Here is a 13,847-nt window from a genome sequence, read left to right as displayed (position 1 = left end):
ATAATAAATCGGTATCTTATTATTTTTGGAAACTTTCCCTCTCACTGAATGCTTGGGGAGCTTGATGCAGCAATTCGATCCACTATCAAACACGGCATTTCCTTGTGCCAGCACACGATGGTCTTTTCATTTGCACTATAGTAGATGAAAAGTCGGATTTTCACACTCCCATCGATACATACCCCTACTTCCTTGGAAAAGATGCACATTTTACCTACAGAAAAAACTAAAATAAAATTAAGCCCTGTTTTTCTTACAAGGAATGGATTAGGGCTCGTCCTGACCGGTGGGTCGGGAGTCGTTCCGGCCCCGCCGTGCCCCGGCTCCCCTCGCACCGCTCCCGGCCCAGCCCCAGTGAGTGTGTGCACGCGTGTGCACGCGCGCCCGTGAGCGCGCCAAGCCCCGCCGCGCGCCCGTGCGGGGGCACACGCGCGTGTGTGTGCGCGCAGCAGCGTGCACGTGGGTGCGCGAGGGCGCGCTGCCGGCATGGGCCGGTGCCGCGCACCCGCCCGCCCCGGGCCGCCGCCGCCGCTGCCCACGGGGCCGAAGCGAGCAGACCCCGCCGCCGCGCCCCTCCAGCCGCGGGGGTCCGGCAGCTCCCACGGAAGCGCATCCCGCGGCTGAGCCCCGGGAGCCGCGGTCCGGCAGCGCCCGCACCCCGCCCCCCTCGCCATTGGGCCGGCGGCGGCCCCGCCCCGCCCCGCCCCGCCCCCGGCTGCCTGGCAGTTCCGCGCGGGCGGAGCGGGGAGCGGCACCCGCGGCGGCGGCGGCCCGGCGGCAGCATGGGCTGGAGCTGACAGCGCCCGCCCCGCAGACGCTGCCGGCGGGGGAGCAGCGGGAGCGCAGCGGGAGCGCAGCGGGAGCGCGGCCGCGGGGAAGGGAAAAGTTGCCGCGTCCGCCCGGGGAAACTTTGTGCCGCCGAGGCGGGGAGAGGGCGGCGGAGCCGAGCCGTCCGGTGCGGTGCGGTCCCTGCGCGGCGGCGGCGGGGCGCGCAGCGCGGCACTGAGGCGGCGCGGGGGTCATGCCCGCCGCCAGCCTGCTGCCGCTCTTCGGTAGCGCGGCGGGGCCGGGGACGCTGGGCGGCCCCGCGGGCAGCGGCGCGGGCGGCGGGGGCAGGAAGGCAGCGGGCCCCGGCGCGTTCCGGCTGACGGAGAAGTTCGTGCTGCTGCTGGTGTTCAGCGCCTTCATCACCCTCTGCTTCGGGGCCATCTTTTTCCTGCCCGACTCCTCCAAGCTCCTTAGCGGCGTCTTTTTCCACTCGGCCGCCCTGCAGCCGCCGCCGCCGCCGCCCGGCGGGCAGCCCCGCGCCCCTCCGCAGCCCGGGGACGGCGCGGCGGCAGCGGCGGCCGCGGGCGGGGCGGGCAGCCTGGAGCGGATCCGCGCGGACCACGAGCGGGCTCTGCGGGAGGCCAAGGAGACGCTGCAGAAGCTGCCCGAGGAGATCCGCAGAGACATCCGCCAGGACAAGGAGAAACTTCTGCAGGACGCCCGCGGCAGGAAGGAGGCGGGCGCCCCCGGGCTACCCCAGCGCCTCTTCCGCCAGCCCATCGGCGCTGTGGGGCAGGAGCCCGCCGACCCCGACGTCCGGCAGAAGAGGGAGAAAATCAAAGAGGTGGGTGGTGTCGGCTGTCGGTACCGCTCCGGGGGATGCGCCTCGACACCCCCGCGCGGGGCAACAGGTCGCTGCCGGGGCTGGCGGCGGTGTTGGGGGACCTCTGACCCCTCCTGCCGCCTCCTCCCTGCGGGAAGGGGGTCTTTCTGGCCGGCTATCGCTCGGCAGCCGCCGCGCAGGTCGGCGGCGTCGCCCGCGGTTGCATCCTCGCAGCCCCGCGGTGCGTTCCCGCTTGCGGGCCCGCGCTGCCGGCTCTGTGCCGGCTGCGCCTCCTCCCTCCCGACGTTGTCGGGTTGCCCCAGCTGTTGCACCGAAACCCGGGGAGGAAGCAAAGCCCGGCGAGGGTTGGCGGGCTATGGGTCGCCTCGCGGGGCGCCGAGGGCTGGGGGACAGCGACGCCGGGGAGGCAGAGCGGCGCGGGTCTGCCTGCGCTCCCCGTGGGACATCCCGGGCTCGGCCGGTGAGCGTCGGGTACCACCGCGGGTTGCGGGAGCCAGCGGGGCACGGCACCCTGCCCGTGCCGCACTGTTGGCAGAGGAGCTGCCCAGGGCTGTCCGGCGCCGGGCGAGTGCGGGGTGCAGGTGCGGTGCAGCGCTCCAGAGGTGTCGCGGTCTGTCTCGGGTTCATGCGGTTCGCTGTTCAGCGATACCGGCTGTCGGAAGAGTTGAGGCCGTTTGGCGAAATGCAGTCAATTTAGGGTACAGCGGTAAAACGTCAGAGCTGTGTGTGCTTTGACAAATTCCTTCAACCGCCGTTTTTCGGTCCTGCTGCTTGGTTGGTTCAGGTACCTGTTTAAATCTTTCCGTAAAGAAATTCTCCAAACTGTGTCTAGGTAATGCTGTCGTGGGCAGAGCTTGACAGGGTCCTCTAGCAGTAGAAGAATTTCCTTGATAATACAGTTCAGCTTCCCATCAGTGCTGGCTGGTTTATTTATCGAACTGACAATTTCAGCTGCCTGCAGAGATTAGGGTTTATGAATTAATTAGTAGTATATATTTCACGTTCTGTGGTGATGGAAATGAGATAGGAGTGAGATTTACTACAGAGTATTTCAGTGTTAGTGAAACCTGGTTAGGCTTATTTAAAATCACTTATTTTTATTGTCTGTCTGTACAGAGTGCTCTGAAAAGTGAGCTGTAATATCACACGGAGCATCAGATAAAAAGCTCTCACAATTATCAAGTTGTGTTCTGTGCTCTGGAGTCCTTGTGTCACTAACTATTTCAGCAAATTGTGTAGCATAGTTATAAGTCATGAGCAGTATGTACCAAGTGAAGGTATTTCGAAGGGAGAAAGTCTCAGAAGTGCGCGGTACAGACCACATCTTGAAGGGTGCAGAGACTATGTTGCCTTCTGGTTTAGTCACACAGCCTCCCTGAGGCATGCGGAAAGTTAGAAATACCAGAAAACTCTTTTTCCAGCTGTGTGGAACTGCCATGAAGAAGTATTTAGAAGTAATGAGATTCCAGGCCTGATGTACGTGGTTCTGTAGTATAGAAGACTGCAACAAGTAAATAAACAGGAGGAAGAAGATAACACTTCAGTATACTGCTGTCTTGCTGGTCCCACTGCGTGCCAGCTAGTCCGAGTTACCTTTTATTATGTGTGGATATGCATGTGCACGTGTGCATTGTTTGTGTATCTATGTATGTGTATATACGCACATACAGCCAGTATCTCTTCAATTTCGTCCTCCCTTTCCTTTCCACTGTCTTTCTCCTCCACTTCTTCACAGAGCACCAGTTTCACAGTAGCCCCCTAAACCACAGTTTTGTCTGTTTAAGCATAGATGACACTGAGACTGCACTTAGTTTCCAGATATTTATTTTCCTTTATATCCCAGTTTAAGTCCTCAGTACTATGTGTCATTTCTGGGAGTTTCTTTTCCTCCTAATTGAGTATGTGACCTTAATATCTTGGTTACTTACTTGCTTTAGCCTTTTTGCGGTACTTTGCAGTATTTTGCCTGGTTTGATGTTTGTGTTTTTAAAAGAATACATTTTTTCCACTGACAGTAAAACACTGTAAAAAAAAGTTCTGTGCTAACCTGCTTCACATTGTTTCATGTGTTGGCCTTTTTTTTTGCCTTTCTCTCTGTCTTTTTGCAAGCTTTAGTCCACTTTTTTTATATTGTTACCTGAGTGTCAAGATGGATTTCTCATCTGCAGTCTTTTTAGTTTAGTTTTAAAACTTAAAGTAGTTTTAAATTGTATCTTTAAAAAGTTTGTACTCTGCTGTACATGCACAGAAACCAGAATTTTCCCTTAAAGTTCCTCTCTTTGTGCCTAGTGGTTGCATGCTAGAGATGCAAACATAAAGAATCTTTCTGCTTTCATACTCTTTTGAGCCTGGAATTTGCATCTGCATTGTATGATTTGTCATATACCTAGAACTCAAAACTTAAAACTATTCCTGTGGATATTTTTGACAGAAGGAAGCAAGTTACTTTAAAGGAAAAGAATGCCAAAAAAAAGGTTGTTCTTCCTTGCATTTCTGTTCTGGAAGAGCTCTGTCCCGTCAACATGCTGAGATAAAGCTAAGAGGGGAGATACCTTAGAGATGTTTTGTCCATTTACTGTTTTAAATTTTAAGTTGGCGCATGTGTTTAGAAGTCCAGCCAGTACAGTATCATTTGCAATCACAAAGCAATGAAATGCCATGACTTTACAGCATTTCTTAGCCAAGTTTTGCTCTAGAAATTTTAACCATTTTTTCTACAGGTTGCTCTTTTATATTAAAAAAAAAAAAAAAGGGGAAAAAACTTAAACAAGAGGGAAATATAAAGGTTCTTGAACCTCTCTTAGTGTTTAAACCAACATAATATTACCAGAAAGGAAAAGAAATGGTAGATGCTTATTGAGCAAGAAAAATTCTTGTGGGAACATGAAGAAGTGGAGAACCTGCTATTATCACTGCTTTTCGCTCTGTCAGAACGATATGGTTGCTCTCAAGGTCTGTGTGTGGGAACTGCCCCACTGTGTTACACCTGTGGGGTCTGGCTGTGTGTAGGTGTATCCATGCAGGTAAGGGACGTGAGCCAGAGACCAGAGATACTAGTGGGTGCTGTGATAGTCCTCTGTTTCTCTTCTGTTGGTGTGTTACAGGCAAACTCAGAAGAAAGAGCAGTATTGCCAGTAGTGGGGCTTTCCTCAGTACTTTCTGTTGTTCAACTGCTGTCAGTAGCTTGTGGCTGCTGATTTTTTACTGTATTGCCTAATGTTGCCTACCCTGAGCGTCATCCTCATGCTGGATGCTGGGAGGTTCGAGCAGAGGGACACTTTGAGCATACCAGCACACTTGCATTTGCCAGAACTTGAATTCTTCAGGCAGTTCCACTGGTGCTCCCATGACTTGGGGCAAGGTCTGGGACGTGGTATACCTCACACTGGTCTCTGTTTCCATGTCCTGACAGGAGCCCCAGACTGTGAATGAGGAGTTTGTGGTTTGTATTCTTGCTCTTCTGCTCGCTGGTGTGAGAAGTGGCCCCTCTTTTGAGCAAGTATCTCCTGTGGTATCTGTTCCCTACCTGGAAAGAAGGAGGCGTGGAAGGCAATGATGATTGCATTCCACTCAAGTGCAATGTCTTCCAGTCTCTGTTCTTGTCACTGTTGGTTGTGGCTGGACATCATTATTTCTGATGTCAAGGGAAGACTTGTGGGTGCATAGATAGTTGGTACAAGCAAAAGAAGTGATTAGAAGAGGATGGTAGTAGTGGAGAGAGGCTATGAAGGCCGGAGATGCATTCTTTTAATTAGGAAAATCTGATTTTGAGTCTTCTCCAAGTCTCATTCCCCTCTCTTCCAAGAAAAAAAGACGCTGGAATTGTTTAGGTGTTAAGAAAATAGCAAAATCTAAGCTCTTTTTATTTCAGAGCAAAGGAATAGAAACGATGAATGATCTAGCTCAGGTACTAGAAACTGTATAATCACATTAGTGCGGTGCTCTGCCCAGACTAATTAATCCTGCTGAACAGCAAGCTCTTGGTGTTGGTGGAGCACCATACTAATGCAGCTGTGCTGTTCTTGTACAAGGCAACTAGCTTGGAAACCGTTCACATTATTGATCAGAGCGGTTTGGACATTTTTTCAGGATAAAAGCCTCCTCGGTAAACTGGAATCAATGTCTGAAGAGCATGGTTGTGCAGTGCTCCAGATACCTGCACAGCTCTCAGCTGTTGCAGTCATCTAGTACAAGTCCTGCAAAGGGGATTTTGAGCACCAGTCCTTTGAGCTCAAGGCAGTGGCTGCAAGACAGCAAAACAGACTCTGCAGCTTCCCCCTTTCTTTCTCTAAAGAACTGAATTGAGGTGGCGTTGGCAGTGTGAATTCTGAAGCTTCCTAAGTCCTCAGTTTTCATTTTGTTTAACTCTTTTATGTGGTGACTTTTATGCAGTTTAGTTGGAAGTCTTAGTAATGTTTCAGGGATGTTCAGCAATATCTTGAGGGGAAAAAAGCTTGTGAGCATCAAAATGAAGCACTAATCAGAGATCTAATATATGCTTGACATGAAATACTTGGACATAATCAGATCTCTTTATTAGCAAGAAGGAGTGATGGCAAAATTATGGATGGTCACTCACTGCTGTAGAAGGGCAGTTGGCCACTTATGTCTTCCTGCACGTGTCCACCACTTGCTTTCCCACTGCCTGGCATCCTGGTGCTGCTGGTTGAGACGGTCAGTGCCAGGCTGGATGGAGTTTCATTTCCTTATGAGGATGTTTACATGACAAGGTGAGCTCACTAATACCTCTTCTGTTGGAAGAGGAGGAGAAGTCTCTTCAACCCACTTTTGACTGCCTTCTCCCGCTATCTACTTGGTGTGACTTCCACTGTGTCCCTCCATAAGCTGCTTCAGCTCAGTAAGTCAGCAGAAAACTGTCAGAGCAAAAAAAAACTGGGTGGATTTCTGCTAAACTTTGTCAGGTTGGTGAGTCAAAGGCTTTGATGTAAGGGTTGGCTTGGTGCTAGTTTTGGCTGTGGTGAGGGAGCAGGTGGATGAACAGTATGAAATCTCTTTGAGTAGCCACGTCTTAGCAGCTGGTACCTGATCTTGCCTAAGTTCTCCATTAAAACTGAATCTCTGCAATGAGACTTTTGCAGAGCAAAGGTTCTATCTACTGTAATAACCTTCTTTAGCAGAATGAAGCATTCCCCTTCAGGACATTTACCTCCCAACCCCTCTTCTCATAACAGAAAAGGAGGAAGGAAACACAGAAGCAGGAATTACTGAAGCCCCAGGTGCTGTAGACAAAAATTCAGAGTGCTTTTACTGAGAGGAAGGTTGTGAGGACCTTCATAGGAGAGGGAACAGTTAAAATGCAGTAGTTTAAGTATTGGGTTGTTTGGGTTTCAAACAGAAAAAAACATGTTCCCTGATGGTACATTTCTTTAAGAACATGATTCAGTGAAAGGAAGAGAGTTGACATGTAATGAGTAAGCAGTGTGGTGATTCCTGCCAATGCTGATGATGCAATCAATGCATTTTGAAAGTTTTCCTGAAGTATCTTGTGACCTTAATGCTGACATCTTACAGTTGTCATTAAGTTTAAAATTAATCTTGTTTTTTTTCTCACCCAGAGCTTTATTTATCTACTTGTAATCTTCAGTATTTTTGTATTCGCTAGTTCTTTCTGAGTGTTTGGTAGTGCTTTCCTTCCTGATAAATACTGTTTACTGTGGTTCTTTTTTTATTTTTAAATGGTTTTATAAAAGTCACTGAGGAAGTGAATAAAGTGCCTAAAGATGGGAATCACACATGATGATGGTAGGCTGGAAGTGGCCAGGGTTGTTTTATGATATCCAAAATGTCACAAAACAGTAAGTTAAAAGTCCTTGCTTAGGGTTCATGGCACTCTGAGATGCAGAGAAGCTTCAGTTGAGTTACTGAGTATGATTCAGTGACTCTATTAAGCATGGTCTTTTATCACTCGGCAGAACCTATGGAGAGCCAGCTCAACCTGCCAAGGAGACATGAAGCTACCCCTGTTTTGGTTGGGTTTGTGGCCTGGCGGGGTGGGGAGCCAAAGTGGTTTAGTGGAAGTCTGAGTACAGTGGAAGCAGTGGACCCCCACTAAGCCACTGCATTTAAAAGGAGAGGAAAGTGGAGGACAATGGACTGAGGCACCTTTATGTCCCCAAGACATGAAATAAGGTGTATGTTTGCCAAATTAATGTTCTTTCTGCTGAGAGTCCCAGAGGTCTTTTTAGGGAAGGACATGGTTTCAGGTGAGCTGTTTCAGCTTTTTTTTTTTTTTTTTTTTTTTTTTTTATAACCTCATAGCCTCCCTTCAGCCAAATGACTTGCAGGCAAATGCCTGTCTCATTTGGTCTTTGATCATGAGTTGGTGGGGTGTTTCAGTGTGTGATTGTGTGTGCATATCCGACTGGAATAGGGTGTTTTCCCAATTGCTAATTCATGTTTTTCAGCCATGCACCTGTTTTCTGTGTGCTAAGAAGAATATTTAATTTTCCTATCTTCAGACTTGGTCTGTATTATCAACAGGTAAATTTGTCGAAAGTAACTGAATGTCCTTTGTAACCAGATCCTCAGAATTGTGAGGAAAATGAAAAGGCTTTAAATGTTCGGTGGGAAACACCTGGCTTTCACAAAAAAAACCCCAAAAAAACCCCACAAACAAAAAACCAAAAACACATGATTAATTCTTTATCTTTCTGTGAAGGCAAAATGTGAGTTCCAGACACACAGGACTCTTTTCCTGAGAACTAAATAAAGTAATGTAAAGATGTGAGGTAAAGCTTAAAATGGAATTTCTCCTGTACTTTGGCAAAAGTTATAGTCTCATGGTGATGATTTTGTATTTAATGCTAGTATGGCAGCCAATTAATATCAAGAAATGGAGTAAATCATAATGTTGGTGAGTACAGTTGCTTAAGGCTGTAGTTCTGTGCTGTGGGCAAAGTGAAGCAGAAAAAATTCCACCTGCTTATTAAAATCTACTGTTAAGACCAAAAAATGTCTTATCTCATTCAGGGAGCAAATAAGAGTGGTAGACAGCCAGGCTTTGATACCTTCTTTGAATGTTAATGAAAGCACAGGCTTTTTGAAAAGGAAGACATGGAGAGACAGAAGACAGCTCTTCTTGTGGAACATAGTTCATGTCCTTGCAGAAGGACCTGTGTGACTGTTGGATGGACAGACCCTTTCTTAAAGTTGTCCAAAACATACTGCTCTAAGGATTGCAGAGTGTGTTAACTTCCTCTTTGGTTAGGTTGGGGTGTTTTTTTCTAGCTTGGGGTGCCAGCATAAGAGGAAATTTCTGCGGTTTTTATCTTAAAGATAGTATCTTGGTATTTTCTTTATTTACAAGTAACAAATTTGTCTTCCTAACTCATTTGGCACAGTAAGAGTAATAATTCAGGAGAGTGGCTTTGATTCAGTGTTTGCTCTGTCTTGACAGTGCAGCACTTACTCTGGCAATAAATTGCCACCTGAGGTGGTACGAAGGTGATGAGACGCTCTGGTTGTGTGTCTTTCTGGTAGCAAACGCAACTATTCAGATGCGTCTCTGTGTAAAGTGTGTTTTAGACTTTCAGTTTTGAAGGATTTTGTGGTCTCTTTCTAAGTTATTTATAGAACTGTCATTTTACAAGTGAGGAAAATAATTGGGGGGGGATGAGGTACTGTAAATTAAGCAATATGGGCAACGCATCAGATGCTCAATATACTGGTTCCTTTTGTGTGAAAATCTTCTTTATCCACAGCATTTTTTAGTTGTTTGTCTTTTGGGTTGTTTTTTTTTTTTGCACTGAGTTGTTTGGGCTTTTTAAAGCATGTGATATAGAGAGTGTATGCACATTTCTGAGAGGCATCTTCTCTTTTTCTGTTTTCCATGACTCTTTTTAATCGTGTCTGCAAGTCTGTTATGAAAACATAATTGGTGAGTAATGATGCGCATGCTTCCCCGAACCAGATTAAATGAAACCTTTTACAGACTTGTGGTTAAGCCGCAGTTGTATCGCAGTGCTTGGCAGCCTCGCCTGCAGAGTCCAGAAGGCTTTGCTGTTGAGAGGAAGCAGTTGGGTTTTCTAGGGCTGAGAGCAGCCCTAAAAATTGCATTGAGTTGCACAGCATTGCACAGTGTGACAGGTTTCAGAGCAGAACCTGAGTACCTGGTTCCTGTTTGGTTGTTCCCCTCTAAAGCAGGGGCTGTTGCTGTGTGCTGGGTGAAGGCTGTCTTCTCTCCCACCTGTGATGCAGGTCTCCAGCCTGGGCATATCAGCTTATTAGGGTCAGTTTAAACCTAGGTTTTGGAGTGTGATTCATGATTGCACATGAGCAGCTCTGCTTTACCACTAAACTGCTGCTAAATGCATTGTTTTGTTGTGGGGGAGGTTAAACCTGAGACTCCCTGGTTCTATGCTTAGGTCACTAGCTGTAAGCTTTTGAAGCAACACTTAAGTGCTGTGTTCCAATGCTGTTATGAAGGAAGGCTTGTAGGGTAGTAAAATTCCTAGTTTGCCTTTCTTGCGTCTTGAAATCTTCTGTTTGAACTCTGTTGTAACCAGGAAAGGCTTGCATGAAATAATATGACAACTTGCTGTAACTCTCCATGGTAAGCTGGTTGGATTTTATAGCTGGTGTTTATGAAGATACAGGTATTGCTCATTCTGATGCCTCTGATTTTAAAAGCTTTTCAAACAGATTGGATGAGCACATAACCTGCTGTTACATTCTTATAACTGTTAAACATTCACAGCCCTTGTGGGAACACTGAGATATGTAGTCACTTAGGCAAGGGTAACTACAAGCGTAAAGTCTATTTTCATTTGTCTTCCTACACCTTCTTGGAAGCTATATGTACCTCGGCTTTTAAATTGTTATACAGTAAGTGAGTAGACTCTGACTTACCTGAAACTTGGGCCCTTTCTTTTAAGGGCAAATCTCTAATCAGGTAGGAAAATAGGTAAAAATCAGAAGAGATGGTAGGCAATACTGTGCAAAGGACCAAAATGATTCTGTGCAAGGAATGAGCTGATGACTGTGGAACATCTGGCTGTTATAAGACTTTGTGTGCCTCTCAAAAATACTTCTAGAAGAATCAGCTTCTTTCTGTGATGCTGGGTAGAAACAGAAGTTGCAGTTTTAATGTAAAAGCATGTAGCTTTGCACTTCTCATGTGAAGATATATAATGGCATTTAGGGTAGAGGCATGTATTTTTCATATGAATAAAGTAGAAAGAAAAGAATGCCTGATACTTTCTTTCCAGAATTTTACATAATCTCACTTTTGTAGGGGTGATCTTACTGCTTGGCAACATAAACCCTCTTTTTCAATTATTTATTAAAAGTCATTATCTGCTTTTAAAATATTGCAATAAAATTGCATTAGAACAGTGTGGCTTGCTTTAATTAGTATTCAGACCGCTGCGAGGCTATTTTTTTGAAAGTATCTGCATACTTTTCTTTCACTTAGTTCACTGCTTAATATAAATCTCTGCCTTTTGAAATTTCTTTTGTTCAGAGACTGCTTTCTTCCAAGGAAATAGGAAGTAGCTCATGTGAAAGAATACCAAGCTAAAAAAAGCCATTTTGCTTTCAGTGCTTAAGGAGATAGTAATTTTACTATTCACTGATAGAGACATGCAGATGCAGACCCAGTCTTTTAACTCCGCTGTCACTTTTCTCACTGCCTTTGAGCAGTGACATCTGTTGGTGCAGTGAATGGTGGTACTGCTGATAAAGCTTTGCCCATACTGCTGTCTGTGGGGAAATGTTGCTTGCTACTGTGGTTGTAGTTCTCCACCCATCTGTGATTTTAAGAATTGCACTTGAAATTCTGTGTTGGACCTAGGTAGTAATACTAAATTCTTTAGAGCTTAGAAAAGAGAAATAGATGATAATCATTTGCAGTGATGGATTTCTGCATCCCCTGGCCCCCTCATGCAACAGAAAACCTAATTATCATTTAGAGTAGAAGTGTTATACATGTTACTTATTTAAAAAGTCATACTACTTCAAAACTGCATGCTGCTTTCTTTGTTCTGGTGAGATCATCTGAAGAATCACCATGGGAAATACTATGCCATGTAAAGACAAACTGCAAATTGACTGATATTTTTATGTCTTACTCTGTAAAGCTCTAGAGTAAGCAAGGCACTGAACCCAAACTGACTGAAATTGAAAGGTGTGTGATCTTGTCAAGGGCTGAAGTGACATCACAGATCAAGAAGGGCACTTCAAAGAAATGATCTTTCTGAAGAAAAACCTGTATGTCTCTTCATGCAGTTTCTTAAAAAAATTGTATTCATATATTGACAACAATGTATTAATATCTTTCTCCATAGGTATGTTTTACATAAGAGTGAAATATGTTGTACAATTGGTTTGTTGTCTGTAGCTGAGGATGCAGTTTTTTGGGGGCAAGCCCTAGCCTGAAAAAACACCTTGAAAAAAGTTAAAGCCATAATGCTTTTTTTTTTTTTTTGCAAATCACCATCTAAATTGAAAATATAATTACATGTATGCTACAAGCAAACTCCAGAACATTAGGATGAAGCAAAGAAATCCTTATATTTCAATAATCAGCTTTGCTCACTCTTTTTTTTTATTATATAGATTTAAATATTGCAGAAAGTAGATGCTCTCTGAGAAAGTTTTCAGGCTTCATGGAAACAGTTTTCACATGCAGCTTTGTAATCTGGAGGCGTTATAGAGACTGTTGGTCTGCATTTATGCACACTGTACATTTGTTCTTGTTCCCAGCCTTCTGCTTACTATAGAATCTTGTTGTTGAGAAGGAGAGAGTTTCAGACTCGCCACTGGACCTCTGGAGGCCTGGTCTCTTGCTTAGAGCAGGGCTGACTTCAAAATAAAATTGAGTTGCTCAGTCTTGTGCACTCAACTGTGGAACATCTCGGCAGAGGGAGATTCTGCAGCCCCTCTGGACAAACGTATTCCAATGTCTGAAGACCCTTATTGTAGGGTTTTTGAATTATTATTGTGTTTAGATAGAATATCTCTTGCAGCAACTGATGACACTGCCTTTACTCCTTTCATTGTGCCCCACTGAGATGATCTTGGCTACCTTTTCTTCATGAGCACTCCTTAAGTCATTAAGAAGCCTCTCGTTTCTAGTCCCAACAAACCCAGCTTCATCTACCTCTTCTCATATGCCACTGTGTTCTCCATCATTTAAAAAAAAAATAATTGTTGCAGGGGAGCCAAAAATCAGGAACAGATCTTCCATTTGAGGCGTCAGGAACATCACATAGAAAGCGTTGATTGCTTCCCATCACTAGCATGCACTCATGCTAACACAGCCTTACAGTTCACCTTCATACAGCTCCCCTTCATCATTGCAAGGATGCCTTGCTTATTTGTGTTCAACCAGTTGCTCACCAGGACCCCCAGAACATGTGTTCCAAAGCTGGTTTTTAGCCTGTAAGTTCCCGTTATATACTTAGGCATAAGATTTTTGCATTTGGTTTTATTTGGTTTCAAGAGGTTTGGCAGCTCATGGGGTCACTCAGGTGGGAGCCCTCCTGTCCGGCTTCTTGATTGCTGGAGTTTGGGTTACATGTGAAGTTGGTGAGGGTATGTTTGCTCTGTTGTTCAGTTTAACCCCAGAGATGCATCACTCACTTGTAGCTAGCTGCTAGTTAGACTTTGACCTCTTTACTGGTGTCTTGAGACTATCAAACCAGCCACTTTTTCATGAGTCTTTTCCGTGCCTTTTTGACTGCCATAGTGCTATGGCAGAACTGTGTCAAAAAGACTGCTAAAGTCAGGGAAATGGTGTCTGCTGCACTGCCCTCAGCCACAGAGCCAGTGGCTTCATCAGAAGTAACTGGGTTGATTTGGCACATTTTGCCTTTGGGGAATTTTCCTTGCCATTTGCAAAGTTGTTTTTGTCTTCCATGTTCTGGAAATAGAGTCAAGGAGGTTCTGCTCCATTTTCTTCCCAAGGTTTGGAATAAAGCTGTCCTGTAATTGTCCAGAATTTCCTTCTTGGTTTTTTTCTTCAGTTACTAGTGCCTATTTGGTTTGGTCCTTAATTTGTTGTTGATGTAAAGGCACCTCCTGTCCTGTGGCAGCTTCCAGCTGAGTTTTGGCCTCCTCTCTCCCCTGGGGCCCTGGCAGTGTTTCTGTGTTGCTGTTGGACATCTCCCCACCTCCTCCTCCCTGCTCTTCCCTGAGGGCTTGTGCTCCACCTGATGCTCCTTATGCAGCCACCCTACTCTCCTGATGTGGCACATTGAAGATCAGTGAGGTCTCC

The 13,847-nt window shown here is 46.0% G+C and overlaps 1 protein-coding gene across 1 annotated transcript in view; it reads left to right on the top strand.

Annotated features, from left to right (window-relative positions):
- Positions 1–753: 753 nt before the first annotated feature.
- Positions 754–13,847, top strand: part of MAN1A1 (mannosidase alpha class 1A member 1) — a 142,990-nt gene continuing 129,896 nt past the window's right edge. The window contains exon 1 of the mRNA XM_032101574.1: positions 754–1,612. Within this exon, the coding sequence (XP_031957465.1) occupies positions 1,022–1,612 (591 nt within the window). The 5' untranslated portion in view covers positions 754–1,021. The remainder of the gene's footprint in view (positions 1,613–13,847) is intronic.

This window comes from Corvus moneduloides, chromosome 3, assembly GCF_009650955.1.
Source record: "Corvus moneduloides isolate bCorMon1 chromosome 3, bCorMon1.pri, whole genome shotgun sequence".
In the NCBI taxonomy this organism is placed as follows: Eukaryota; Metazoa; Chordata; class Aves; order Passeriformes; family Corvidae; genus Corvus; species Corvus moneduloides.
Note: the sequence above shows the minus strand (reverse complement) of the source record. Positions and strands in the feature narration are given on the sequence as shown.